This window comes from Chlorocebus sabaeus, chromosome 6, assembly GCF_047675955.1.
Source record: "Chlorocebus sabaeus isolate Y175 chromosome 6, mChlSab1.0.hap1, whole genome shotgun sequence".
Lineage (NCBI taxonomy): Eukaryota > Metazoa > Chordata > Mammalia > Primates > Cercopithecidae > Chlorocebus > Chlorocebus sabaeus.
Window position 1 is genome coordinate 51,496,925 of NC_132909.1, and position 25,096 is coordinate 51,522,020.

Below are 25,096 nucleotides of genomic sequence, written 5' to 3' on the forward strand. Positions count from 1 at the left end.
CAAAAATCAGCCCTGCTGCAGCTCCTGGCCCAGGGTGTATGACCCGCAGGGCAGGAGCTATCAGACTGTGGTGGTTTGGCTTTTATGACCAAGAGCAGACACCTCATTTCCTGTCCCTCTAGGCCTTCCACAAGTTCCTGCCGAATCGTCCTCGTCACCCCCGGGGTCCAAGGTAGCCTCCCTTACACAGCCTGAGAAGACCACAGGCCGAGAGCCTGCCCAGGACACCACCCACAGGGAGCCCACCAAGGAAGCAGCCTCCCGAGAGACCCAGGAGGCCGGGGGCGCCGGTAAGTGGTGGGTGGCCGCCAAGAGGGACGGGGCACCCAGATGGCACCGTCTCGGAGTCTGGCCCTGAAGAGTCTCACAACACCTCCTCTGTTCTCCCCTCCAGGCGGACCCCCAGCAGGCGTGCGATCTATCATGAAACGGAAAGAGGGGGTTGCAGACCCCACGGCCCACCGGAGGAGCCTCCAGTTCGTGGGGGTCAACGGCGGGTGAGAGGAGAAGACTCCCCCTTACCCCACACTTCCTGCCCCTCCTCCATTCATCCATGCACGAGAGCTTCCTAATTTCCTCATTCCAAACCCCTTGCTTTGGTTAATTCGTTTAATCAAACCACAATACAGAGATGAGGAAACTGAGGCACGGGGAGGCTGAGCGCGTTGCTGGAGCTCACTGTGACCCAGGAGTCAGCCCCAGGTGCCCTGGCTCAAGAACTCAAGGTGTAACCACTGCACAGCTCTACCCCACAGAAGGTGCCGGACTCCGCTTCCTGCCCTCATAGAGCTCCTGGTCCAGTGGGGAGCTGGGCACCGATGGGTGGTTGGAGCCATGATGGGGAACACTCAGGTGGTACCGGGCCTCAGGAAAGACACAGGTGGCCTTAGGGGAGTCCCAGAAGGAGGAGACGCAGCTGCTTCGGGAGAAGTAGGAGCTAGCAAGGCGAAGAGAGGGCGTGGGGAGGGCTCTCCTGGCAGGGGCATAGCGTGGGTAAAGGCTCAGAGGCAGGAAAGCGGAGTGACACGAGAAGTGGGAGGCGCAGGGAGTGATGGTTGGTTTGGGGCCTTGAATGCCGAGCCTAGAAGCTTGATTAGGTTTTGCCCAGAGCCAGCAAGAAACACGAGACAGCCCTATTTGCAGTGGAACAGGAGGTCTGAATCACCTGTGTTCAATAGGGTTAGAAGTGACCGGGCACAGTGGCTCACATCTGTCATCCCAGCACTTTGGGAAGCTAAGGCGTGTGGATCACTTGAGTTCAGGAGTTTGAGACCAGCCTGGTCAACATGGTGAAATTCCATCTCTGTTAAAAATACAAAAAATAGCTGGGTGTGGTGGGTGCCTATAGTCTCAGCTACTTGGGAGGCTGAGGCAGGAGAATCGCTTGAACCCAGGAGACAGAGGTTGCAGTGAACCGAGATTGCACCATTGCACTCCAGCCTGGGCGGCAGAGCGAGCGAGACTCCGTCTCCAAAAAAAAAAAAGGCTAGAGGCGGCTGTGCGCAACGGCTCACACCTTTAATCCCAGCATTTTGGGATGCTGAGGCAGGTGGATCGCCTGAGCTCAGGAGTTCGAAATCAGCCTGGCCAACATGGCGAAACCCTGTCTCTACTAAAAGAATACAGAAATTAGCTGAGCACAGTGGTGCGAACCTGTAGTCCCAGCTATTTGGGAGGCTCAGGCAGAAAAATCGCTTGAACCCAGGAGGCAGAGGTTTCAGTGAGCCAAGATCACACCACTACAGTCCAACCTGGACAAAAGTCAGACCCTATCTTAAAAAGGCTGGGGATATGGCTGGGCCCAGTGGCTCACACCTGTAATCCCAACACTTTGGGAGGCCGAGGTGGGCAGATCACTTGCATTCAGGAGTTTGAGACCAGGCTGGCCAAATAGTGAAACTCTGTCTCTACTAAAAGTACAAAAATGGCCGGGCGCGGTGGCTCAAGCCTGTAATCCCAGCACTTTGGGAGGCCGAGGCGGGCGGATCACAAGGTCAGGAGATCGAGACCATCCTGGCTAACACGGTGAAACCCCGTCTCTACTAAAAAATACAAAAAACTAGCTGGGCGAGGTGGCGGGCCCTGTAGTCCCAGCTACTCGGGAGGCTGAGGCAGGAGAATGACGGGAACCCGGGAGGCGGAGCTTGCAGTGAGCTGAGATCCGGCCACTGCACTCCAGCCTGGGTGACAGAGCGAGACTCTGTCTCAAAAAAAAAAAAAAAAAAAAGTACAAAAATTAGCCATGCGTGATGGCAGGCGCCTGTAATCCCAGCTACCCAGGAGGCTGAGGCAGGAGAATTGCTTGAACCCAGGAGGTGGAGGTTGCAGTAAGCGCCACTGCACTCCAGCCTGGGCAACAGAGCAAGACTCTGTCTCAAAAAAAAAAGAGGGTGGGTATGCTAGAAGTGTCAAAGGGCAGCAGGTGAAAAGCAGTGCCCCTCCCCCCAAGCATGATCACAATCACTGCTAATGTTTATTGAGCGCTTACTGTATACCAGTTGCTGTAAATCACATGGCACAGCCCTGGAATGTCAACACTGCCATTGAACAGATGGGGAAGCTGAGGCCCACAGAGGTCAGGTCACCCGATTCCTGCCTTCCTTTCCCACCATTTCTCATCCCGTCTGCAGCATCTCCCCTGCCCCGCTTGTACCTCCCCAGGTATGAGTCATCATCGGAGGACTCCAGCACGGCAGAGAACATCTCAGACAACGACAGCACAGAGAACGAGGCCCCAGAGCCAAGGGAGAGGGTTCCGAGTGTGGCCGAAGCCCCCCAGCTCAGGCCTGCTGGGACGGCCGTGGCCAAGACTAGCCGGCAGGAATGTCAGCTATCTCGAGAATCTCAGCACATACCCACTGCTGAGGGGGCATCAGGATCAAACACGGAGGAGGAGATCAGGTCCGTTTTCTGTGTGGGAGGGATTCAGGCAGGACCGGGGGGTGGATGACCTCTGCCTCAAACCCCACCATTCAAGCCCTTCGAAGAACCTTCCTATCAGTCATGCATACTTTAGTCTGAATTAGCAAACAAGCACTTGCCCCTTCTGGGCATCTGAAGTTCTGGAGGCTTTGCTAAAGGGCCTGGTGGAAGTATTTTGGGCTGCCGGGGTTAGGATTTGGGCGGCCAGCCAAAGTTTTTTTGTTGTTTTTTTTGTTGTTTTTTTTTGTTGTTTTTTGTTTTTTGTTTTTTTTTTGAGACGGAGTCTGGCTCTGTCACCCAGGCTGGAGTGCAGTGGCCGGATCTCAGCTCACCGCAAGCTCCGCTTCCCGGGTTCACGCCATTCTCCTGCCTCAGCCTCCCAAGTAGCTGGGAGTACAGGCGCCCGCCACCTCGCCCGGCTAGTTTTTTGTATTTTTTAGTAGAGACGGGGTTTCACTGTGTTAGCCAGGATGGTCTTGATCTCCTGACCTCGTGATCCGCCCGTCTCAGCTTCCCAAAGTGCTGGGATTACAGGCTTGAGCCACCGCGCCCGGCTAGCCAGCCAAAGTTTATCCTGAAGTCACCCACCTACTTTGGGACGTTTCCTCTACCTGCCTGTTCTATTTATGTCTCTTTTTCATTCCCCTGGTGAAAAAATTTGCCCTTGGGAAATATTTTCCATCTGCCAATGGGCATTTGGAATAAACTTTGGCTTGGTGTCCACTCTCCCTTGGGGGTCTGCGTGTTCCCCACATCTGCCCCTTGGGGTGCAATGTAAATGTGTGTCCTGGGTGAAGGAGGGTCTGAGATGCCACCATTCCGGTGACCCTAGTGTGAGTGACGTGGTACAGAATGTCAAGTCCCTTCCCAGGCACCACAGCGGGATGTGAGGATTTTGGGGGAGAATGCAGGGGGCTGGGGGCTTCCTTAGTCCCCTGCTTTGTCTGTTCCTGGCAGGATGGAGCTAAGCCCTGACCTCATCTCAGCCTGCTTGGCCCTGGAAAAGTACCTGGACAATCCCAACGCTCTCACGGAGCGGGAGCTGGTACGATCCCCACCCGCACTCCTACCTCCACCCCACCCGTGGCCTCTTCTCTTCCTCAGTGACCCTGCTTCTGCCTAGTGGGGACCCTGAGACCCAAGCCCAGAGCTTGGGGGTGGGTGGTGCTCAAGTAATGGGCCTCGGAGAGAGGCTAGGGAGATGGGGAGGATGAACACTCACTGGCCAAGCCTGGCCTTAGATTGCTGTTCTTCCTGGGGGCTTCAGGGGCAGGGCATCCAGATTTCCCTTTTGGGGTACCTACACTTGACTTTGGAGATTATAACCAGGGCCGGGCGTGGTGGCTCATGCCTGTCATCCTGTTGCTTTGGGAGGCCAAGGCAAGAGGATCACTTGAGGCCAGGAGTTCAAGACCAGCCTGGGCAACATAGTGAGACCCCATTTCTATAAACAAATTCTTTTTTAAATTTTATTTTATTATTTATTTATTTATTTATCTGAGATGGAGTCTTGCTCTGTCACCCAGGCTGGAGTGCAGTGGCGCAATCTCGGCTCACTGCAACCTCCGCCTCCCAGGTTCAAGCAATTCTCCTGCTTCAGCCTCCCAAGTAGCTGGGACTACAGGAGTGTGCCTCCACGTCTGGTTAATTTTCTCATATTTTGAGTAGAGACGGGGTTTCACCATGTTGGGCAGGGTGGTCTTGAACTTATGACCTCAAGTGATCCGCCTGCCTTAGCCTCCCAAAGTGCTGGGATTACAGGCGTGAACCACTGCACTCAGCCTCTACAGATTCTTTTAAAAATTAGCCGGGCATAGTGGTGCATGTCTGTGGTCCCAGGTACTTGGGAGGCGGAGACGAGAGGATGGCTTGAGCCTAGGAGGTTGAGGCTGCGGTGAGTCCTGATCATGTCACTGCACTCCAGCCTGGGCAACAGAACGAGACTCTGTCTCACAAAAAAAAAACAGAGAGAGAGAGAGACAGAGTAATTATATCCAGGGTGGAGGTGCTCACAGCTTCCTCGGGGAACATGTTGGGGATTGCAAAGTCCACACCCCACTCCAAGGGTCTTATTGGGACAGAGATGTCTATACTTCCCTCTGGGAGCGCTTGCACTTCCCTTGAGATCCTTTTCCAGGACAAGGGCACCACGCTTTGCTCCAGGGGGGCCCGTCTGGGGTTGGGGGTGTCCCAGTGGGCCTCCCCCACCCTCATGTCCTCTCCCACCTGACTCGCCTGCAGAAAGTGGCGTACACCACAGTGCTGCAGGAGTGGCTGCGCCTGGCCTGCCGCAGCGACGCACACCCCGAGCTGGTGCGGCGGCACCTGGTCACGTTCCGGGCCATGTCTGCGCGGCTGCTGGACTACGTGGTCAACATCGCCGACAGCAACGGCAACACGGCGCTGCACTACTCCGTGTCTCACGCCAACTTCCCCGTGGTGCAGCAGCTGCTCGACAGCGGTGAGCCCAGCGGGGAGGACAAGGCGACTCTAAAGCAGCCGGCTGTCCGCCATGCCCAGTCTGATAGGGAAGACGCTGCCCTCCCCGTCTGATGGGGAAGATGATGGAGGAGTCGCGGCCTTCTCAGTATAATAGAGGGAACACCTCTCTCCCAGTCCACCTTCCACTCAGATGTGGAGGGACACCAGCCTTCCAGTTTGATAGAGGAGGCAGCACCTTCCCAGTTCAATGGTGGGGGTATGTGGCACTCCCAGTCTGATGGAGGAGATGCCACCTTTCCAGTCTGATGGGGGGGACACCACCTTCCCAGGCTGATGGAGGAGACACCACCTGCCCAGTCTAATGAAGGAGACACCTTCCCAGTTCACTGTGGCGGGGATGTGCCCCTCCCAGTCTGATGGAGGAGATGCTGCCTTCTCAGTCTGATGGGGGAAATGTGACTTTCCCAGTTTGATGTGGGAGATGCCACCCTTCCAGTCTGATGGGGGGGACACCACCCTCCCAGACTAATGGAAGAGACACCACCTTCCTAGTTTAATGGAGGAGACACCTTCCCAGCTCATTGTGGGGGGAATGTGGCCCTCCCAGTCTGATAGAGGAGAGGCTGCCTTCCCAGTCTAATGGTGGAGACACTGCCCTCCTAGTCTAATGAGTGAGGCACCTTCCCAGTCTGACGAGGGAGACATTACTCTCCTAGTCTGATAGCAGAGACTCCACCCTCCTAGTCTTATGCGGGAGATGCTGCCCTCCCAGTCTGATGGAGGAGATACTGCCTTCCCAGTCTGATGGGAGGCACGGGTCCTACCTTTAGCCAGCGTAATGGAAAAGGCAGAAATGATGTTAGGGAAAACGTGTGGCCCTCCAGCATCCCCAAACACGCCTGCATGATGGAGGTGACATCTCTGGAGCCCTGGTCTAAGAGAAGGATGCGTCCTCAAGTCTCGGACTTAGAAAGAAGATATGTTGGCCGGGCGCGGTGGCTCAAGCCCGTAATCCCAGCACTTTGGGAGGCCGAGACGGGCGGATCACGAGGTCAGGAGATCGAGACCATCCTGGCTAACACGGTGAAACCCTGTCTCTACTAAAAAATACAAAAAACTAGCCGGGCGAGGTGGCGGGCGCCTGTAGTCCCAGCTACTCGGGAGGCTGAGGCAGGAGAATGGCGTAAACCCGGGAGGCAGAGCTTGCAGTGAGCTGAGATCCGGCCACTGCACTCCAGCCTGGGTGACAGAGCGAGACTCCGTCTCAAAAAAAAAAAAGAAAAGAAAGAAGATGTGGCCCTCAGTTCGGCAGGAAGAAACTTGCCCTTCCCTATTCGACTGGGGGAGACAACCTCCCAGGCTGATGAAGGGCTCAGGGCCCACAATCTGATGGGGGAGACATGGGCCAGTCTGAGGGTAAATGGCTGTTCCAAAATTAACAGGGGAGACCCAGTTCCTATTCTCAGGCCTAAATATAGATGCCAGCATCAGGGGCCCCAAATCTGATGGAGGAGGGACTGTCTCCAACTTTAGGAGCCCCTGGTGTAATGGGGTGACCCAATGGAGATGGAGGCCTGTGGGGTAGAGTGGGGTCCTCTGAGAAAAGGGAGGGATTAGGGCATGCCTAGACTGATGGAGGAGACGTGATACCCACGTTGCTTGGGGCAGTCCACTAGCAGAGATTCCTGGTCTGAGGGTTCACACCACCCCTCTTAGGTGTCTGCAAGGTGGACAAACAGAACCGTGCTGGCTACAGCCCTATTATGCTCACCGCCCTGGCCACCCTGAAGACCCAGCACGACATCGAGACTGTCCTTCAGCTCTTCCGGCTCGGCGACATCAATGCCAAAGCCAGCCAGGTATGGGGCCCCCTGCTGCTGCAGAACCAGGCTGTTCTTCCTACTTTATGACATCCCGGCTGAGTGACAGGCCCACACCCAGGTGGTCTAGCTCCAGAGCCCTGCTCTTCATGGCCAGGCTGTCTCTGACACAGGACCTTCTTGTGGAAACTGGAAGGAGTGGAGGATATGGGGGTCCTTACCTTTCTTAATATGACCCCGTCCCACATCCTGCTGGACAGTTCACTGAGCAGCAGCTGGGTTCCCTGGGCTGGACACTGGGGATTCAAATAGTGAACAAGCAGGCATGGTCTCCTGAAGCTCACTAGCCCGTGCTTCAAGCCATAAGCATTTCAGGGAGCACCGGGACTTGAGACAGTTTGGACTCAGGGCTGCAGGAAACCACCAGGGGAGTTTAAGCAGAAGCGGCGTGGCCTGACTCCTGGTCTGAGCGCTCCCTTTGGCTGTGTGTTGGGAAGCAGAAACAGGTACTATGGAGGTGACTGGGGCTTATGGACAGGTGTGTGGGCAAAAGAGCAGGGAAGCCAGGACCCACTGGGGACAGTGAGGAGGAGAGGGATTGCCAACAGCCTGAAGATAACAAAGGAACAAAACAGAGAGCTGTGACAGGCCATAACAGGCATAACCCTGCTTTACCTTTATTGATTTAATTTTGTTTTAATTTCCAAGAGATTTTTTTAGTGGCTTCATTTTCAAAAAATTAAGGCCGGGCGCCATGGCTCATGCCTGTAATCCTAGCACTGTGGGAGACCAAGGTGGGTGGATCACCTGAGGTTAGGAGTTCAAGACCAGCCTGACCAACATAGTGAAACCCTGTCTTTATTAAAAAATAAAACAATTAGCTGGGCATGGTGGCACCTGCCTGTAATCCCAGCTACTCGGGAGCCTGAGGCAGGAGAATCGCTTGAACCTGGGAGGTAGAAGTTGCAGTAAGCTGAGATGGCACCACTGTACTCCAGCCTGGGCTACAGAGTGAGACTCTGTCTCAAAAAAAAAAAAATTGGCCAGGCGCGGTGGCTTATGCCTGTAATCCCAGTGCTTTGGGAGGCCGAGGTAGGCGGATCACGAGGTCAGTAGTTCAAGACCAGTCTGACCAACATGATGAAACCCCATCTCTACTAAAAAAAAAAATACGGCCGGGCGCGGTGGCTCACGCCTGTAATCCCAGCACTTTGGGAGGCCGAGGCGGGCGGATCACAAGGTCAGGAGATCGAGACCATGGTGAAACCCCATCTCTACTAAAAAATAGAAAAAAATTAGCCGGGCGCAGTGGCGGGCGCCTGTAGTCCCAGCTACTCGGGAGGCTGAGGCAGGAGAATGGCGTGAACCCGGAAGGCGGAGCTTGCAGTGAGCCGAGATTGCGCCACTGCACTCCAGCCTGGGCGACAGAGCGAGACTCCGTCTCAAAAAAAAAAAAAAAAAAAAATACAAAAATTAGCTGGGCGTGGTGCCATGCACCTGTAATCCCAGCTACTGAAGGCAGGAGAATCGCTTGAACCGGGAGGCGGAGGTTGCAGTGAGCCAAGATCACGCCACTGCACTCCAGCCTGGGTGACAGAGCGAGACTCCATCTCAAAAAAAAAAAAAAAAAAATTAAGGTGAGGCTCACCAAGGTGGCTCATGCCTGTAACCCCAGCACTTTGGGAAAACAAAGCGGGAGAATTGCTTGAGGTCAGGAGTTCGAGACCAGCCTGAGGAACCTAGAGACGCCCCCCCACACACACAGACCTCCTCTCTATTAAAAAAAAAAGAAGGTGAAATTCACAAAACATGAGATTTACTCCTTTATTTCTAATTTTTTATTTTATTTTATCTCTATTTTTTATTTTTTGAGACAAGGTCTCACTTTGTCACCCAGGGTGGAGTGCAGTGGTACAATCACAGCTCGCTGCAGCCTTGACCTCTCATGATCAAACAGTCCTCCCACCTCAGGCCACCAAGTAGCTGGGACTACAAGCATGCATGTGGCACCATGCCCGGCTAATTTTTTTTTTTTTTTTTTAAGAGATGGGGTTTCACTAAGTTGCCCAGGCTGTATTTTTTTTTTTTTTTGCTAGAGATATGGTCTCGCTATGTTGCCCAGGCTGATCTCTAACTCCTGGTGTCAAGCAGTCCTCCCACCTCGGCCTCCCAAAGTGCCAGGATTACAGGCGTAAGCCACAGTGCCCAGAATTAACCCTTTTAGGCTGGGCACAGTGGCTCACGCCTGTAACCCCGGCACTTTGGGAGGCCGAGGCTGGTGGATCACGAGGTGAAGAGATCGAGACCATCCTGGCCAACATGGTGAAACTCCATCTCTACTAAAAATATAAAAATTAGGTGGGCGTAGTGGCACACGCCTATCATCTCAGCTACTCAGGAGGCTGAGGCAGGAGAGTTGCTTGAACCCAGGAGGCAGAGGTTGCAGTGAGCCGAGATTGCGCCACTGCACTCCAGCCTGGCGACAGAGCGAGACTGTCTCCAAAAAAAAAAAATAACCCTTTTAAAGTAAACAGTTAGGCTGGGCAACATGGCAAAACCCTATCTATACAAAAAATACAAAAATTAGCCAGGCATTGTGGTGCATGCCAACAGTCTCAGCTACTCGGGAGGCTGAGGTGGGAGGATCACCTGAGCCTGGGGAGGTCGAGGCTGTAGCAAGCTGCAGTCGTGCCTCTGCACGCCAACCTGGGCAAAAGAGCAAGACCCTGTCTCTAAAATAAAGCAAAAGAAAACCAAAAGCCCTACTGGCGTGCAATACATTCACCCTGTTGTGTAACCAATACCTCCATCTAGTTCCAGAACGTTCTCTTCACCCCCAAGGAAACCTGTATCCATCCTCACTTCCTCTGTCCCCACTTCTCCCAGCCTCTGGCAACCACTCATCTGCTTTCTGTCTCTATGGATTGATTACTCCCCTGGTGGTGGGAGGGTTGTTTGAGATTCAGGGGGAGAGGAACGAGTTGAAGGTACATTTCACCATCAGAGTATGTGGGAGCTACAGCAGGTTCTAGAGCAGGGGGTGTCCTGCTCTGGGACCTGCATGAGCCATAATCCTGTTCCTTGCCCTCCCCAGGCAGGACAGACGGCCCTGATGCTGGCAGTCAGCCACGGGCGGGTGGACGTTGTCAAAGCCCTGCTGGCCTGTGAGGCGGACATCAACGTGCAAGATGATGATGGCTCCACGGCCCTCATGTGCGCCTGTGAGCACGGCCACAAGGAGATTGCAGGGCTGCTGCTGGCCGTACCCAGCTGTGACATCTCACTCACAGATCGCGTGAGTCTCCAACCAGGTGTGCCCCGGGGAGGGCGGGAGCACAGCGTGGGGACGTCATTCATAGCACCGGATACTTTGCAGGATGGGAGCACAGCTCTGATGGTGGCCCTGGACGCAGGGCAGAGTGAGATTGCATCCATGCTGTATTCCCGCATGAACATCAAATGCTCGGTGAGTCTCAACCCGGCCGGGGAGGCGCGGGGTGGGTGGGGCTCTGAGAGGAGAGATATTTGTTTTTGTTTTTGTTTTTGAGACAGAGTCTCACTCTCGCCCAGGCTGGAGTGCAGTGGCACCATCTGGGCTCACTGCAACCTCCGCCTCCTGGCTTCAAGCGATTCTGCTGCCTCAGCCTCCTGAGTAGCTGGGATTACAGGCGTGCACCACCATGCTGGCTAATTTTTTGTATTTTTAGTAGAGATGGGGTTCCACCATGTTGATCACGCTGGTCTCGAACTCCTGACCTCGTGATCTGCCCACCTCGGCCTCCCAAAGTGCTAGGCTTACAGGCATGAGCCACCGCGCCCAGCCTTGTTTTTGTTTCAAGACTGAGTCTTACTCTGTCACCCAGGCTGGAGTGCAGTGGCACAATTTTAGTTTATTGCAGCCTCCACTTCCTGGGCTCAAGTGATCCTTTCACCTCAGCCTCCTGAGTAGCTGGGACTACAGGTGCTTGCCACCACACCTGGCTGAGTTGTTTTGTGTTGTTGGTTTTTTTTTGTTTTGTTTTGTTTTTTGAAACAAAGTCTTGCTCTATCACCCAGGCTGGAGTACAGTGGCACAATCTTGGCTCACTGCAACCTGTATCTCCCAGGTTCAAGCAACTCTCCTGCCTCAGCCTCCAGAGTAGCTGGGATTACAGGTACACACCACCATGCCCAGCTAATTTTTGTGTTTTTAGTAGAGATGGGATTTCACTGTGTTGGCCAGGCTGGTCTTGAACTCCTGAGCTCAAGTGATCTGCCCACCTCTGCCTCCCAAAGTGCTGGGATTACAGGCGTGAGCCACCGCACCCGGCCATTTTTTTTCTATTCTTTGTGAAGGCTGGGTCTCACACTGTTGCCCAGGCTGGTCTTGAAATCCTGGGCTCAAGCCATGCTTCCTCCTCGGCCTCCGAAAGCGCTGGGATTACAGGGGTCAGCCTCTGCGCCTGGCCAGAAGAGACGGATGTTTATGAAGAGCTGATTGTGCACGGGGTCCATGCTAAGGATAAAGTCAGGATACGGTCAGCTGCTTGCTGAATCTTCATAGTGCCCCAGTGAGGAAATTAGTCACAGAGAGGCTTCATGGCCATGGTTGGCATAGCAGTATCCACGCCTGGGTCTGTCTGGTTCCAAATGCGTAGCTTAGTCATCATTCACTCATTTGAAAAATATTTATTGAGTGCCTGCTGTGTGTTAGGCCCAGTTCTGGGTAGTCCCCAGTGGTCACAGCACTGATCAAAACAGAAAACAGTATCCACCCTTGTGGAGTGGGCATTCTGGTAAGAGATACAATCAGGCTGGGTGTGGTGGCTCACGTCTATAATCCCAGCATTTTGGGGGGCTGAGGCGGGAGGACTGCTTGACCCCAGGAGTTTGAGACCAGCCTGGGCAACATAGGGAGACCCTGTCTCCGCAAAAATACAAAAATGAGGCCGGGTGCGGTGGCTCACGCCTGTAATCCCAGCACTCTGGGAGGCTGAGGCGGGCGGATCACAAGGTCAGGAGATTGAGACCATCCTGGCTAACACGGTGAAACCCAGTCTCTACTAAAAAATACAAAAAAAAAGTTAGCTGGGCATGGTGGCGGGTGCCTGTAGTCCCAGCTACTCGGGAGGCTGAGGCAGGAGAATGGCGTGAACCTGGGAGGTGGAGCTTGCAGTGAGCCGAGATGGCGCCACTGCACTCCAGCCTGGGCGACAGAGCGAGACTCCATCTCAAAAAATAATAATAATAATACAAAAATGAGTGGGTGTGTTGGTGCATGCCTGTACTCCCAGCTACTCGGGAGGCTGAGGCAGGAGGATCACTTGAACCCAGGAGGTGAAGGCTGCAGTGAGCCGTGGTTGCATCACTATATGGTGACAGAGTGCCACCTTGTCTGGAAAAAAAAAAAAAGAGTCCGGGCATGGTGGCTCATGCCTGTAATCCCAGCACTTTGGGAGGCCAAGGCGGGTGGATCATTTGAGGTAAGGGGTTCAAGACCAGCCTGGCCAACATGGTGAAACTCCATCTCTACTAAAAAAGTACAAAATATTAGCTGGGTGTGGTGGCACATGCCTTTAATCCCAGCTATTCTGGAGGCTGAGGTGGGAGAATCACTTGAACCTGGGAGGCGGAGGGTGCAGTGAGCCGGAGATCATGCCATTGGGTGACAAGAGCAAAACTCTGTCTCAAAACAAAAAAAAACCCAACGGACGTGGGATGGCAAGTAATGGGAAAGCTATTGGAGGCCCTCAGAGAAGAGATGACAGTTGAGTCAACACTTGGAGAAGTTAGGGAGTGAATCATATGGTCTTCCAGGTAGCAGGAACAGGCAGTGCAAAGGCCCTGAGGCAGGGGTGTGCCTGATGTGTTTAAGGAGCATTCAGGCCAGACTCAGTGGCTCATGCCTGTAATCCCAGCACTTTGGGAGGCCATGGCGGGCGGATCACCTGAGGTCAGGAGTTCCAGACCAGCCTGGCCAACATGGTGAAACCCTATCTCTACTAAAAATACAAAAATTAGCTGGGCATGGTGGTGGGTGCCTGTAATCCCAGCCACTCAGGAGGCTGAGGCATGAGAATTGCTTGAACCTGGGAGGCGCAGGTTACAGTGAGCTGAGATCACGCCACTGCGCTCCAGCCTGGGTGACAGAGCGAGACTCCGTCTCAAAAAAAAAAAAAAAAAAAAATTAGCTGGACATGGTGGTGCATGCCTATAGTCGCAGCTACTTGGGAGGCTAAGGCGGGAGGATTGCTTGAGCCCAGGTGGTCGAGGCTGCTGTGAGCTATGATTGGACCACTACACTCCAGCCTGGTGACAGAGCAAGACCCTGTCTTTAATCAAAAAAAATCTAGGCCAGGCACGGTGTCTCACGCCTGTAATCCCAACACTTTGGGAGGCCGAGGTGGGCGGATCACCTGAGGTCAGGAGTTCGAGACCAGCCTGACCAACATGGAGAAACCCTGTCTCTACTAAAAATACAAAATTAGCCGGGCGTGGTGGCGCATGCCTATAATCCCAGCTATCCCAGCTACTAAGGAGGCTGAGGCAGGAGAATCACCTGAACCTAGGAGGTGGAGGTTGCAGTGAGCCAAGATCACACCATTGCACTCCAGCCTAGGCAACAAGAGTAAAACTGTCTCAAAAAAAAAAAAAGAAAAGAAAAAAAAAAGCTAAAGTCCTCTCCAAAGGCCACCAGGCCCTGCACAACCAGTCTCACTTTCCCCACAACTGTTTCTCTCCCCCCTCCAGCCACACTGGCCTTATTGCCACAACCCCTCTGCACTTACCCCAGGGCCTTTGCACGTGCTGTTTCCGCTGCCTGGAATGCCCTTCCCTGCTTGCTGGTCCCTTGATGCCATTCACAGTCAGCTGAGACCTCACCCTCCCTGAGCAGCCACTGTCCACCCTCATTCCTTTGCATCCCTCACCCCCGGTGAACATCCTCGACCACAGTCATGAGTTTGTTTCTTCAAGGCGGTGCCCCTAGATTGCCACCTCCTTGGGGCCAGGGACCATGCCTCCCTCTTGCTCACCCACCCTATCTACCAGGCCAGCCACCACGTCGGCGCCTCGGGGGATTGGAAAGGATCCCGAACAAAAAGAATTCTGCTTCTCGTTTCAGTTTGCCCCAATGTCAGATGACGAGAGCCCTACATCATCCTCTGCAGAAGAGTAGCTGTGAAGGAGGCGGGGGCCACCAGCCCCGGAGCAAACCGTCCCTTGTCCCCGTCTCCTCCCTGTTCCCCTTCCTCCCTGGCCCACCCCACTCACACTCCCCAAGGCCCACGGCTGAAAGGCAAGCGAGCTTTCCCTCCGCTTCCCTGGGGGAGCCCCGACGGCCACAGGACTCCAGCTCCAAGCGAGTTTTCTTGGCTCCCTGGATCAAAGCGGCCGCAGCGCAGACCGAAGCAAAATTCTTGTATACATTGGCGCCAGGGCTGATACTGGGGTGTGGGTTTTATGAAGAACATTGAGAACAATCAGCTGGTAATTATGGATGGAGGAAGAGGGAGAGGAAAAAAATATTGTGTTTTTGAATCCGTGTTGCAGGAGGGGGCGGGAATCTTAGGATTTGTTGCCAGATTTGAAAGTCACTGGAACTTGCATATTTTCATTTTAATCCTAATTGTTATTACGCACCAGTTTGGGGTTCACCCTTCATCCCTCACATTTAATTGTCTGATATAGAATAGTGTTATGCCCACTGCCCCCCTCTAGACGGCTTTGTTAGGGGAATTTTCTTTTGGTTGTTTCACGAGACAGATCCTGTCCTTGTCACCCAGGACAGAAAACTCAGTCTTTTCACCCTCATTCAAATGAAGGGACTCAGGACAAGTTCTGTGACTTACAGGGAACCAATTCACAATGAGAAATTACCAGCCAGGCGTGATGACTCACATCTGTACTCCCAGCACTGTGGGAGGGCAAGGCAAGAGCTTGAGCCTAGATATTCAAGACCAGCCTGGGCAACATAGCAAGACCCATCTCTACAAGAAATGTAAAAATTAGCCAGGCGTGGTGGTGTGTGCCTGTAGTCCCAGCTACTTGGGAGGCTGAGCCCTGGAGGTCGAGGCTGCAGTGAGCTATGATCACGCCATTGCACTTCAGCCTAGGTGACACAGCGAGACCCTGTCTCCAGAAAAAAAAAAAAAAAAAAAACATTACCCAGAAACCCCTCCCTTCCCCACATGGAGGCCTTGGCAAATGTTAATTTTCCTAGAAAATCCTACAGACCTGGAGACGCAGGAAAAGAATCTGGCTCTCAGGGTGACTTCTGTGTCCCCCCGCCAGGCCCCGGAGTACGGTCACAGGGCCGTCCTGTTCCTCCCTGGGATTCCAGAATTTCTCTCCTCAAAGGAAAGAAAACAGGGCATGTACTTGTTGGCAAAACGCAGGGCCAGCTCCCAAGAACCCCATGTGTGCACGATTAAAAGTTGGCCGTTCCCAGGCCTCCCGGCGCAAACTTAGAGACAGGGCTTTGCTGAAAACCAAACATGGGCCAGCTGGCCTTTTTAACAACCTAGAGGCTTTCCGGAGCTGCCTGGAACAGAGCCTGCGGGAAACAGAGCTTGCCAGAGACGCTCACAGTTTCCTTCGTGGCCTGTTTTGGTCCCCCAAGAATCTCCACATCATTTTCTTTCTTGTGCCTTTTCCTTGGTGAGCAACAGAAAGGGAAGGGTTCCAAGCCTCTAAAAATGTGCCTTGTGATCAGGAGTGTGCTCCAAACCAAATATGTGCGCTGCCCTTTCGAGGCCAGTGAGCTCAGCCTCCAAGGCTTTAAAAGCCACATTTCAGCAAGAGAAAGCGCCGAGAGCTCGCAGGTTCATTAAAGAAGGCAAAGCACTGGTTTCTCTCCTTAGAAAAGTAGGTTTCTTGGCTTGATGTAGATTGGCTTGCTTTGATTTTTAGTGAAGGGAATGTACGTAAAACAAAATAGGGCTTGGCTGGTCAAAGGAGATAAGCAGGAAGGAAGAAAGGAAGGATGGATGGATGGATGGATAGATGGATGGATGGATGGATGCATGGTATTTTCATGTAAATTGCAGAGAAAACAAAACCAAAGCTGATTGGAAACAATGAGTTGCTGGTGTCTGAGGGGAAAGGCCGCAGTTTGGGGCAGCTTTGAGAAGCGGTACAAGAGTTCTGTGCCTGTGTGTCCAGCCCTGGAGCCAGCCAGTGCATTTATTTTAAACTCTTAGAAGCAACTCCTTGGCTCAGGAATGCGAGGCCCCTGAGGTGGGTCCACGCGTCTCTCTACGCTTCCTTCTCTCCGTGGGATACCGGGCTCGTGCCTCTGTGCCCATTCTCTTCTCACGCGTATCCATGAGCTTTAATTTCACTTTCTGATCACGGTACGTCCATAAAGCCAGTATTACACTTAATTGAAGTATTCTTTTTTGTAATCGTTTTTTTTAGAAAGTAAACAAATTTAATAAAGCTACCAATAATGTTGATGATTCTGTGTCTTTTCTTTTTTCACTGTGCTCCCTTTTAAGCTTTAAGATAGATATCTTTCCTTTTTTTTTTTTTTTTCTTTTTTTGAGACAGAATTTTGCTTCTTGTCACTCAGCCTGGAGTGCAGTGGCGCGATCTTGGCTCAATGCAACCTCTGCCTCCTGGATTCAAGCGATTCTCCTGCCTCGATTCTTCCGAGTAGCTGGGACTACAGGCGCCTGCCACCACACCCGGCTAATTTTTGTATTTTGGGTAGAGACGGGGTTTCACCGTGTTGGTCAGGCTAGTCTCGAACTCCTGACCTCAGGTGATCCACCCGCCTCAGCCTCCCAAAGTGCTGGGATTACAGGCATGAGCCACCGCTTTTTGTTTTTGGAGAGAGAGTCTCACTCTGTCTCCCAGGTTGGAGTACAGTAGTACAAATCCTAGCTCACTGCAGTCTCTACTTCCAGCACTCAAGCGATCCTCCCACCTCAACCTTCTGACTAGCTGGGACCACAGGCTTGCGCCACCACCCCTGACTTCTTGTTGTTGAGACGGAGTCTCCCTCTGTCGCCCAGGCTGGAGTGCAGTGGTGCGATCTTGGCTCACTGAAACCTCCGCCTCGTGCGCTTCGTGGACTAAAGCAATTCTCCTGCCTCAGCCTCCTGGGTAGCTTGGATTAGAAGCACCCACCACCACACCCAGCTAATTTTTGTATTTTTAGTAGAGATGGGTTTTCACCATGTTGGCCAGGCCGGTCTTGAACTCCTGACCTCAAGTGATCTGCCCACCTCGGCCTCCCAAAGTGCTGGGATTACAGGCGTGAGCCACCGCGCCCGGCCTAATTTATAAATTTTTTGTAGAAATGGGGTTTTGCTATGTTGCCCAAGCCAGTCTCGAACTTCCGGTCTCCTGCTACCCTCCCGCCTCGGCCTCCCAAAGTGCTGGGATTATACACATGAGCTGCCGCAAATCTCTTTTTCAAAATGGACTTATTTTGGAAAGTGTTCAAAGCTACAGAACAGTTGAAGAATATCACAGTAAACACTTTCATGCTCTGTCCTAGACCAGCACCCAACAATAGTGTAGCCACTAGCTATATGTGGCTATTTTCTTTTTTTTTTTTTTTTTTTTGAGACGGAGTCTTGCTGTGTCGCCCAGGGTGGAGTGCAGTGGCCAGATCTCAGCTCACTGCAAGCTCCGCCTCCCAGGTTTACACCATTCTCCTGCCTCAGCCTCCTGAGTAGCTGGGACTACAGGCGCCCGCCACTACGCCCGGCTAGTTTTTTTTTTTTGTATTTTTTAGTAGGGGTTTCACCGTGTTAGCCAGGATGGTCTCGATCTCCTGACCTCGTGATCCACCCGTCTCGGCCTCCCAAAGTGCTGGGATTATAGGCTTGAGCCACCGCGCCCGGCCTATGTGGCTATTTTCATTTAAAGTTAAACGAGACTGGGCGTGGTGGCTCATGCCTGTAATCCCAGCACTTTGAGAGGCTGAGGCAGGCGGATCACCTGAGGTCAGGAGTTCAAGACTAGCCTGGGCAACATCGTGAAACCCTGAGATTGCGCCACTGCACTCCAGCCTGGGCGACAGAGCAAGACTCCATCTATAAATAAATAAATAAATAAATAAATAAATAAATAAATAAATAAAAATTACCAGGCTTATGCCTGTAGTCCCAGCTACTCAGGAGGCTGAGGCAGGTGGGAGGATCACTCGAGGCCAGGAGTTTGAGGCTGCAGTGAGCTGTGATTGCCCCATTGTACTCCAGCCTTGGTGACAGAGTGAGACTTTGTCTCTAAAAAAAATTTTTTGTAAGTAAATGAATTATGCCGGGCGTGGTGGCTCACGCCTATAATCCCAACACTTTGAGAGGCTGAGGCAGGTGGATCATTTGTGTTTAAGACCAGCCTGGCCAACATGGTAAAACTACATCTCTACTAAAAATACAAAAAAATTAGCTGGGCATGGTGGTGCACACCTGTAATCCCAGCTACTGCGGAAGTTGAGGCATAAGAATCACTGAAACTTGGAAGATGGAGGTTGCAGTGAGCCAAGATTACAGCACTGTACCCCAGCATGGCGACAGAGTGAGGCTCCAACTCAAAAATAAATAAAGTCAATGAATTATAATTAGTTCTCAACAGCTTTACGTGTTTGGTGGCTACTGTACTGACTTGCAGATACTGAATATTGCCAGTGTACAAAATTTTGTTGAACACCTATTGTGAACACCTCAGAAAAAAAAAATCTTTTTCTTTCTTTTCTTTCTTTCTTTTTTTTTTTTTGAGACAGGCTCTCACTCTGTTGCCTACCAGGGTAGAGTGCAGTGGTGTGATCATAGCTCACTGCAGCCTCAACCTCCAGGACCTCCGGGACTCAAGCAATCTTCCCACCTCAGCCTCCAGAGTGGCTGGGACTACAAGTGCGTGCCATCATGCCTGGCTAATTTTTTTAATTTTTTGTATAGACGAGGTCTCTCTATCGCGCCCAGGCTGGCCTCAAACTCCTGGGCTCAAGCAATCTGCCCCCTTCAGCCTCCCGATGTCCTGGGATTGCAGGCATGAGCTACTATGCCTGGCCTAAAAAATGGCTCTTAAGTGACTTTTGTGTTCTAATGCCAAATAATTTACAGCAATTTATTATAAAAGTCAAAATCCAGCCGGGCACAGTGGCTCACCCCTGTAATCCCAGCACGTTGGGAGGTCAAGCTGGGCATCACCTGAGGTCAGAAGTTTGAGACAAGCCTGACCAACATGGTGAAACCCCACGTCTACTAAAAATACAAAAATTAGCCAGGTGCGGTTGCACACGCCTGTAATCCCAGCTACTCAGGAGGCTCAGGCACAAGAATCGCTTGGACCTGGGAGGCATAGGTTGCAGTGAGCCGAGACTGTGCCACTGCACTCCAGCCTGGGCAACAGGGAGACTCCATCTCAATAAAAAAGTCAAAATTCAGGCTGAGCGCGGTGATTCACACCTGTAATCCCAGCACTTTGGGAGGCCAAGGCGGGTGGATCACCTGAGGTCAGGAGTTGGAGACCAGCCTGCCCAACATGGTGAAACCCTGTCTCTACTAAAAATACAAAATTAGCCAGGCATGGTGGCACATGCCTGTAATCCCAGGTACTCGGGAGGAGGCAGGAGAATCACTTGAACCTGGAAGGCGGAGCTTGTGGTGAGCTGAGATCACACCATTGCACTCCAGCCTGGGCAACAAGAGAGAAACTCCATCTAAAAAAAAAATACTCAAAATTCAAACAATACAGCAGTGTTTGGTGTCCTTGCAGGGTGCCATAATCCCACTTGGTAGGGATACCATTGTCGACAGTTTGGAGCATCTCCTACCAAATCTTTTTCCAATATGTTTGATCTTAATTTTTTTTTAACAGTTCTTTTTTCTTGAGGTATAAAATGAATATATTTTGGCTGGGCACAGTGGATCATGCCTGTAATCCCAGCACTTTGGGAGGCTGAGGCGGGTGGATCACCTGAGGTCAGAAATTCAAGACCAGCCTGGCCAAGATGGTGAAATCCCACTTCTGCTAAAAATACAAAAAAATTAGCCAGGCACGGTGACAGGCATGGTGACAGCTACTCCAGAGGCTGAGGCAGGAGAATCGCTTGACCCCAGCCGGAGGTTGCAGCGAGCTGAGAACACGCTACTGCACTCCAGCCTGAGTGACAGAGTGAGACTCCGTCTCACAAAAAAAAAAAAAAAAAAAAAAAAAAAAAAAAGCCAGGCGCGGTGGCTCACGCCTGTAATCCCAGCACTTTAAGAGGCCAAGGCGGGTGGATCACAAGGTCAGGAGATCGAGACCATCCTGGCTAACACGGTGAAACCCCGTCTCTACTAAAAGTACAAAAGAAATTAGCCGGGTGTGGTGGCGGGCGCCTGTAGCACCAGCTACTCGGGAGGCTGAGGCAGGAGAATGGCGTGAACCCGGGAGATGGAGCTTGCAGTGAGCCGAGATGGCGCCACTGCACTCCAGCCTGGGGTACAGAGCGAGACTCCATCTCAAAAAAAAAAAAAAAAAAAAAATGTGTGTGTGTGTGTGTGTGTGTGTGTGTATAGTGCACAAATGGTGCACAAAAGTGTTAAGCTCCATCCATGACTTTCTTGCAAACGGCACGCCCAAGACACCGGCACCAGAACTGGAAAAGGAATATCATTGGCCCCAGCAGCCCACGGGCCTCTCCCCTCAGATCTTCCAGTGGTGATCATATCTCCTGACTTCTCATTTCCTCTGTTTATCCGCTAGGCTGTTCAGCCAGGAGATAACAGAAGGTTTTAGAAAGCCCCAGAAATGTTATACTAAAGAGTGTGTTTCTAGGCAGAAGGTCCATTACTCTTGTTAATTTCCTCTGGATTTGTGAGCCAAGAAGCCCTTGTCTTAGGAAATAAACTGTTTCTCACAAAGCAATTGCCAGTTCCATTTGTCATTATCTTTATTTCTCTCGTTCAGCCCACCCTTAAGACCCCATTTCCCCGTCATGCAGTTTCTTGCTTTGCTTTTTTTTTTTTTTTTTTGAGACGGAGTCTCGCTCTGTAGCCCAGGCTGGAGTGCAGTGGCGCGATCTCAGCTCACTGCAAGCTCCGCCTCCCGGGTTCCCGCCATTCTCCGGCCTCAGCCTCCCGAGTAGCTGGGACTACAGGCGCCCGCCACCTCGCCCGGCTAGTTTTTTGTATTTCTTAGTAGAGACGGGGTTTCACCGTGTTAGCCAGGATGGTCTCGATCTCCTGACCTCGTGATCCGCCCGTCTCGGCCTCCCAAAGTGCTGGGATTACAGGCTTGAGCCACCGCGCCCGGCCGCTTTTTTTTTTTTTAAGTCGATTTTTAATTTTAATTGTGGTAAAATATACATGACATAAAATGTACCACTTTAAACATTTTGAAGTGCAGAGTTCAATGGCATTAAGCACACACTGCTGTGCAACCATCGCCACCATCCGTCTCCAGAACGTTCTCAGTTTGCAAAAGTGAAACTCTGTCCCCATGAAACACTCACTCCCCATCCTCCTTCCCAGCCCCTGGGACCCACCGTTCTACGTTCTGCTTTTATGAATCTGACGACTCTGGGGACCTCCTATAAGTGGAATCACACAGTGTTTGTCTTTTTGTGTCTGGCTTATTTCACTGAACATGTCTTCATCCACCTTGTGGCATGTGTCAGTATTTCCTTTCTCTTTGTGGGGGATGGGGACAGAGTTTCACTCTTGTTGCTCAGGCAGGAGTGCAGTGGTGCCATCTCAGCTCACTGCAACCTCCACCTCCCGGGTTCAGGTGATTCTCCTGTCTCAGCCTCCCATGTAGCAGGGATTACACGTGCGCACCAGAGCAAGACTCCATCTCAAAAAAAAAAAAAAAATGCGTTGTTGAGATGAACCACGTTTTGTTTATTAATTCTTCTATCTAAGGACACTTGGGCTGTTTTCACCCTTTGGCTATTGTGAATAATGGCTGCTGTGAAGATGGACTTGCATATATATGTCCTACAACCTCCTTTCTTTCTTTCTTTTTTTTTTTTTTTTTGAGACGGAGTCTTGCTCTGTGCCCCAGGCTGGAGTGCAGTGGCGCGATCTCGGCTCACTGCAAGCTCCGCCTCCCGGGTTCACGCCATTCTCCTGCCTCAGCCTCCCGAGTAGCTGGGACTACAGGCGCCCGCCACCTCGCCCGGCTAATTTTCTTGTATTTTTAGTAGAGACGGGGTTTCACCGTGTTAGCCAGGATGGTCTCGATCTCCTGACCTCGTGATCCGCCCGCCTCGGCCTCCCAAAGTGCTGGGATTACAGGCTTGAGCCACCGCGCCCGGCTTTTTTTTTTTTTTTTTTGAGACAGAGTTTCACTCTTGTTGCCCAGGCTGAAGTGCAATGGCGCGATCTCAGCTCACCGCAACCTCCGCCTCCCAGGTTCAAGCGATTCTCCTGCCTCAGCCTCCCTAGTAGCTGGGATTACAGGCACGTGCCACCACGCCTGGCTAATTTTGTATTTTTAGCAGAGATGGAGTTTCTCCATGTTGGTCAGGCTAGTCTCGAACTCCTGACCTCAGGTGATCCGCCCGCCTTGGCCTCCCAAAGTGCTGGGATTACAGGCATGAGCCACTGAGCCTAGTCCAACAACCTGCTTTCAATTCTTCTGGGGATATACCCAGAAGTGGAATTGCTACTATGGTAATACTATTTTTAATTTTTTGAGGAACTGCCATACTGTTTCCCGCAGCAGTTGCACCATTTTACATTCTCAGCAAGGGTACACAGTATTCCAATTTCTCTACCTCTTGATCAACACTTGTTATTTTCCAGGTTGCTTGGCTGGTTGGTTGGTTTTGGACAGTAGCCATCCTAATGGCTGTGAAGTGGTTCTCGCTTTGCTTTTTTGGAAGGGAGGTGGGCGGGTGGCATTTTTCCACAGGAGCCTTTATATCTATCAGGCTCGAGTTGCACAATCTTGCCTGGCTTATCTCCGGGACACCTCCTGGCAGCTAATAAGAAAGGGCTATCTTTAGCCACTCTGGCTTAGAAAGGTTAGGAACCTGCCAAGGTCACAGGTAAACTGCAGCATCAGAAAGTGAACCCGAGGTCTTATCCCCTCTTGCTTTCACTCTGCATAATTGTTATTCACTGCCTTTAGGCACAAAGAAGGTGAATTCTATGCCACGATCACACAGCTGGTTCTAGAAGCCAGGCTCTCAGGCACCAAAGGGTGACACCCACCTGTAGTCCCGGCTACTTGGAAGGCTGAAATGAAAGGATCACCTGAGCCACTGCACTTCAGCCTGGGGGACAGAACAAGACCCCATAACAAACAAAAAAAAAGGAAGAAAAGAAGGCCAGGCACAGTGGCTCACACCTGTAATCCCAGCACTTTGGGAGGCCGAGGCAGGTGGATCACCTGAGGTTGGGAGTTCAAGACCAGCTTGACCAACATGGAGAAACCCTGTCTCTACTAAAAATACGAAATGAACTGTGCGTGGTGATGCATGCCTGTAATCCCAGCTACTCTGAAGGTTGAGGAAGGAGAATCACTTGAATCTGGGAGGTGGAGGTTGCAGTGAGCCGAGATCATGCCATTGCACTCTCCAACAAGAGTGAAACTGTCTCAAAAGAAAAAGAAAAGAAAAGAAAAGAAAAAAAATCATAGGAAAGCAACGAGATGTTCTTTAGGTGGTAGCACACATAAAAATGATGCCGGGCTGGGTATGGTGGCTCATGCCTATAATCCCAGCACTTTGGGAACCTGAGGCAGGCAGATCACGAGGTCAGGAGTTTGAGACCAGCATGGCTAACATAGTGAAACCCCGTCTCTACTAAAAATACAAAAAATTAGCCGGGCGTGGTGGCTGGTGTCTGTAATCCCAGCTGCTCAGGAGGCTGATGCAGGAGAATGCCTTGAACCCGGGAAGCGGAGGTTGTAGTGAGCCGAGATCGCGCCATTGCACTCCAGCCTGGGCAACAGAGTGAGACTCCGTCTTAAAAAAAAAAAAAAAAAAGAAAAAAAAGATGCCATCTTAACATCTTAACCGTTTCTGGCAGAAATACCAGTGTCTAGCATGGAACCAGCTCATTAGAGTCAGCACTGATCTTTTCTTTGTTTTGTTTTGTTTTGTTTTGAGACAGGCTGGTTTCAAACTCCAGGGCTCAAGCGATCCTCCTGCCTTAGCCTCCCAAAGAGCTGAGACTTACGGGCGTGAGCCACTGCACCCAGCTACATGCTAGGATTCTATGTTTGTTTCATTAAACAACCATATAGCACCTACCAAATAGCAGACACTATCACGCCAGGCTGGGCTCGGTGGCTCAGGCCTGTAATCCCAGTACTTTGGGAGGCGGAGGCAGGAGGATTGCTGGAGGCCAGGAGGTCGAAGATGCAACGGATTGTGCCACTGCACTTCAGCCTGGGTGACAGAGCAATCAATACCTTGTCTCTAAAAATAAAGCAATAAGAATTCTCACGTCAACCCTGACATAGGCACTAGTATGACCCTCATTTTACTATGGAGGAAAGTACCGCACATAGGGGTGAAATCTGCCCAGGGTAACACAGCTAGTAAGTGGCAACGCTGGGATTCGAACCCAGTAACTTGGCTACAGACGCCATATATCTATGCAGCCTCTCATAGAATCTACTTATTCTCTATGCTTATTGTGTGTATCCCACGCACACACTGTAGGATGTAAGTTCCAGGAGAAGCTGCTTGAGACTTTGCCTTTAGAATCCGGCCCTGCACAGAGCAGGCGCTCGACCTATGGAGAAATAAACAGCCGCTTTCCACCCCGCGCAGGCGCATCTGGAGGGCTAACGGAGCCTCCCGCTTCCTGCGCCGATTGGTCATCGCCGATGACTGACGGAGGAGTGGTCGCAGGCGCACCAGGCCAGACCCAAAGCGGCTTCCCCCATTCTAAGACGCTGCTCCCTATGCCTATTGGCTACTGCTTATGACTGACGTAGAAAAATTTCCAATGGAAAGCAACCTCTTCGGGAAGAGGGCGGGC

General features: G+C 51.8%; 1 protein-coding gene across 9 annotated transcripts in view; it reads left to right on the top strand.

Moving 5' to 3' along the window:
• KANK2 (KN motif and ankyrin repeat domains 2) overlaps positions 1-16,618 on the top strand; it is a 37,073-nt gene extending 20,455 nt beyond the window's left edge. For 5 of the 9 annotated variants that reach the window (XM_037992454.2, XM_007995271.3, XM_007995273.3 and 2 more), the window contains 9 exons: positions 123-290; positions 395-497; positions 2,662-2,901; positions 3,880-3,967; positions 5,164-5,383; positions 7,081-7,223; positions 10,279-10,479; positions 10,561-10,650; positions 14,287-16,618. In XM_037992454.2, coding sequence (XP_037848382.1) covers positions 123-290; positions 395-497; positions 2,662-2,901; positions 3,880-3,967; positions 5,164-5,383; positions 7,081-7,223; positions 10,279-10,479; positions 10,561-10,650; positions 14,287-14,340 — 1,307 coding nt within the window. In that variant the 3' untranslated portion in view covers positions 14,341-16,618. Of the gene's footprint in view, positions 1-98; positions 291-394; positions 498-2,661; positions 2,902-3,879; positions 3,968-5,163; positions 5,384-7,080; positions 7,224-10,278; positions 10,480-10,560; positions 10,651-14,286 lie in introns of all 9 variants that reach the window. The other 4 variants (XM_037992447.2, XM_037992451.2, XM_037992452.2 and 1 more) reach the window with 1 other exon arrangement.
• The last annotated feature ends 8,478 nt before the right edge of the window (positions 16,619-25,096 follow it).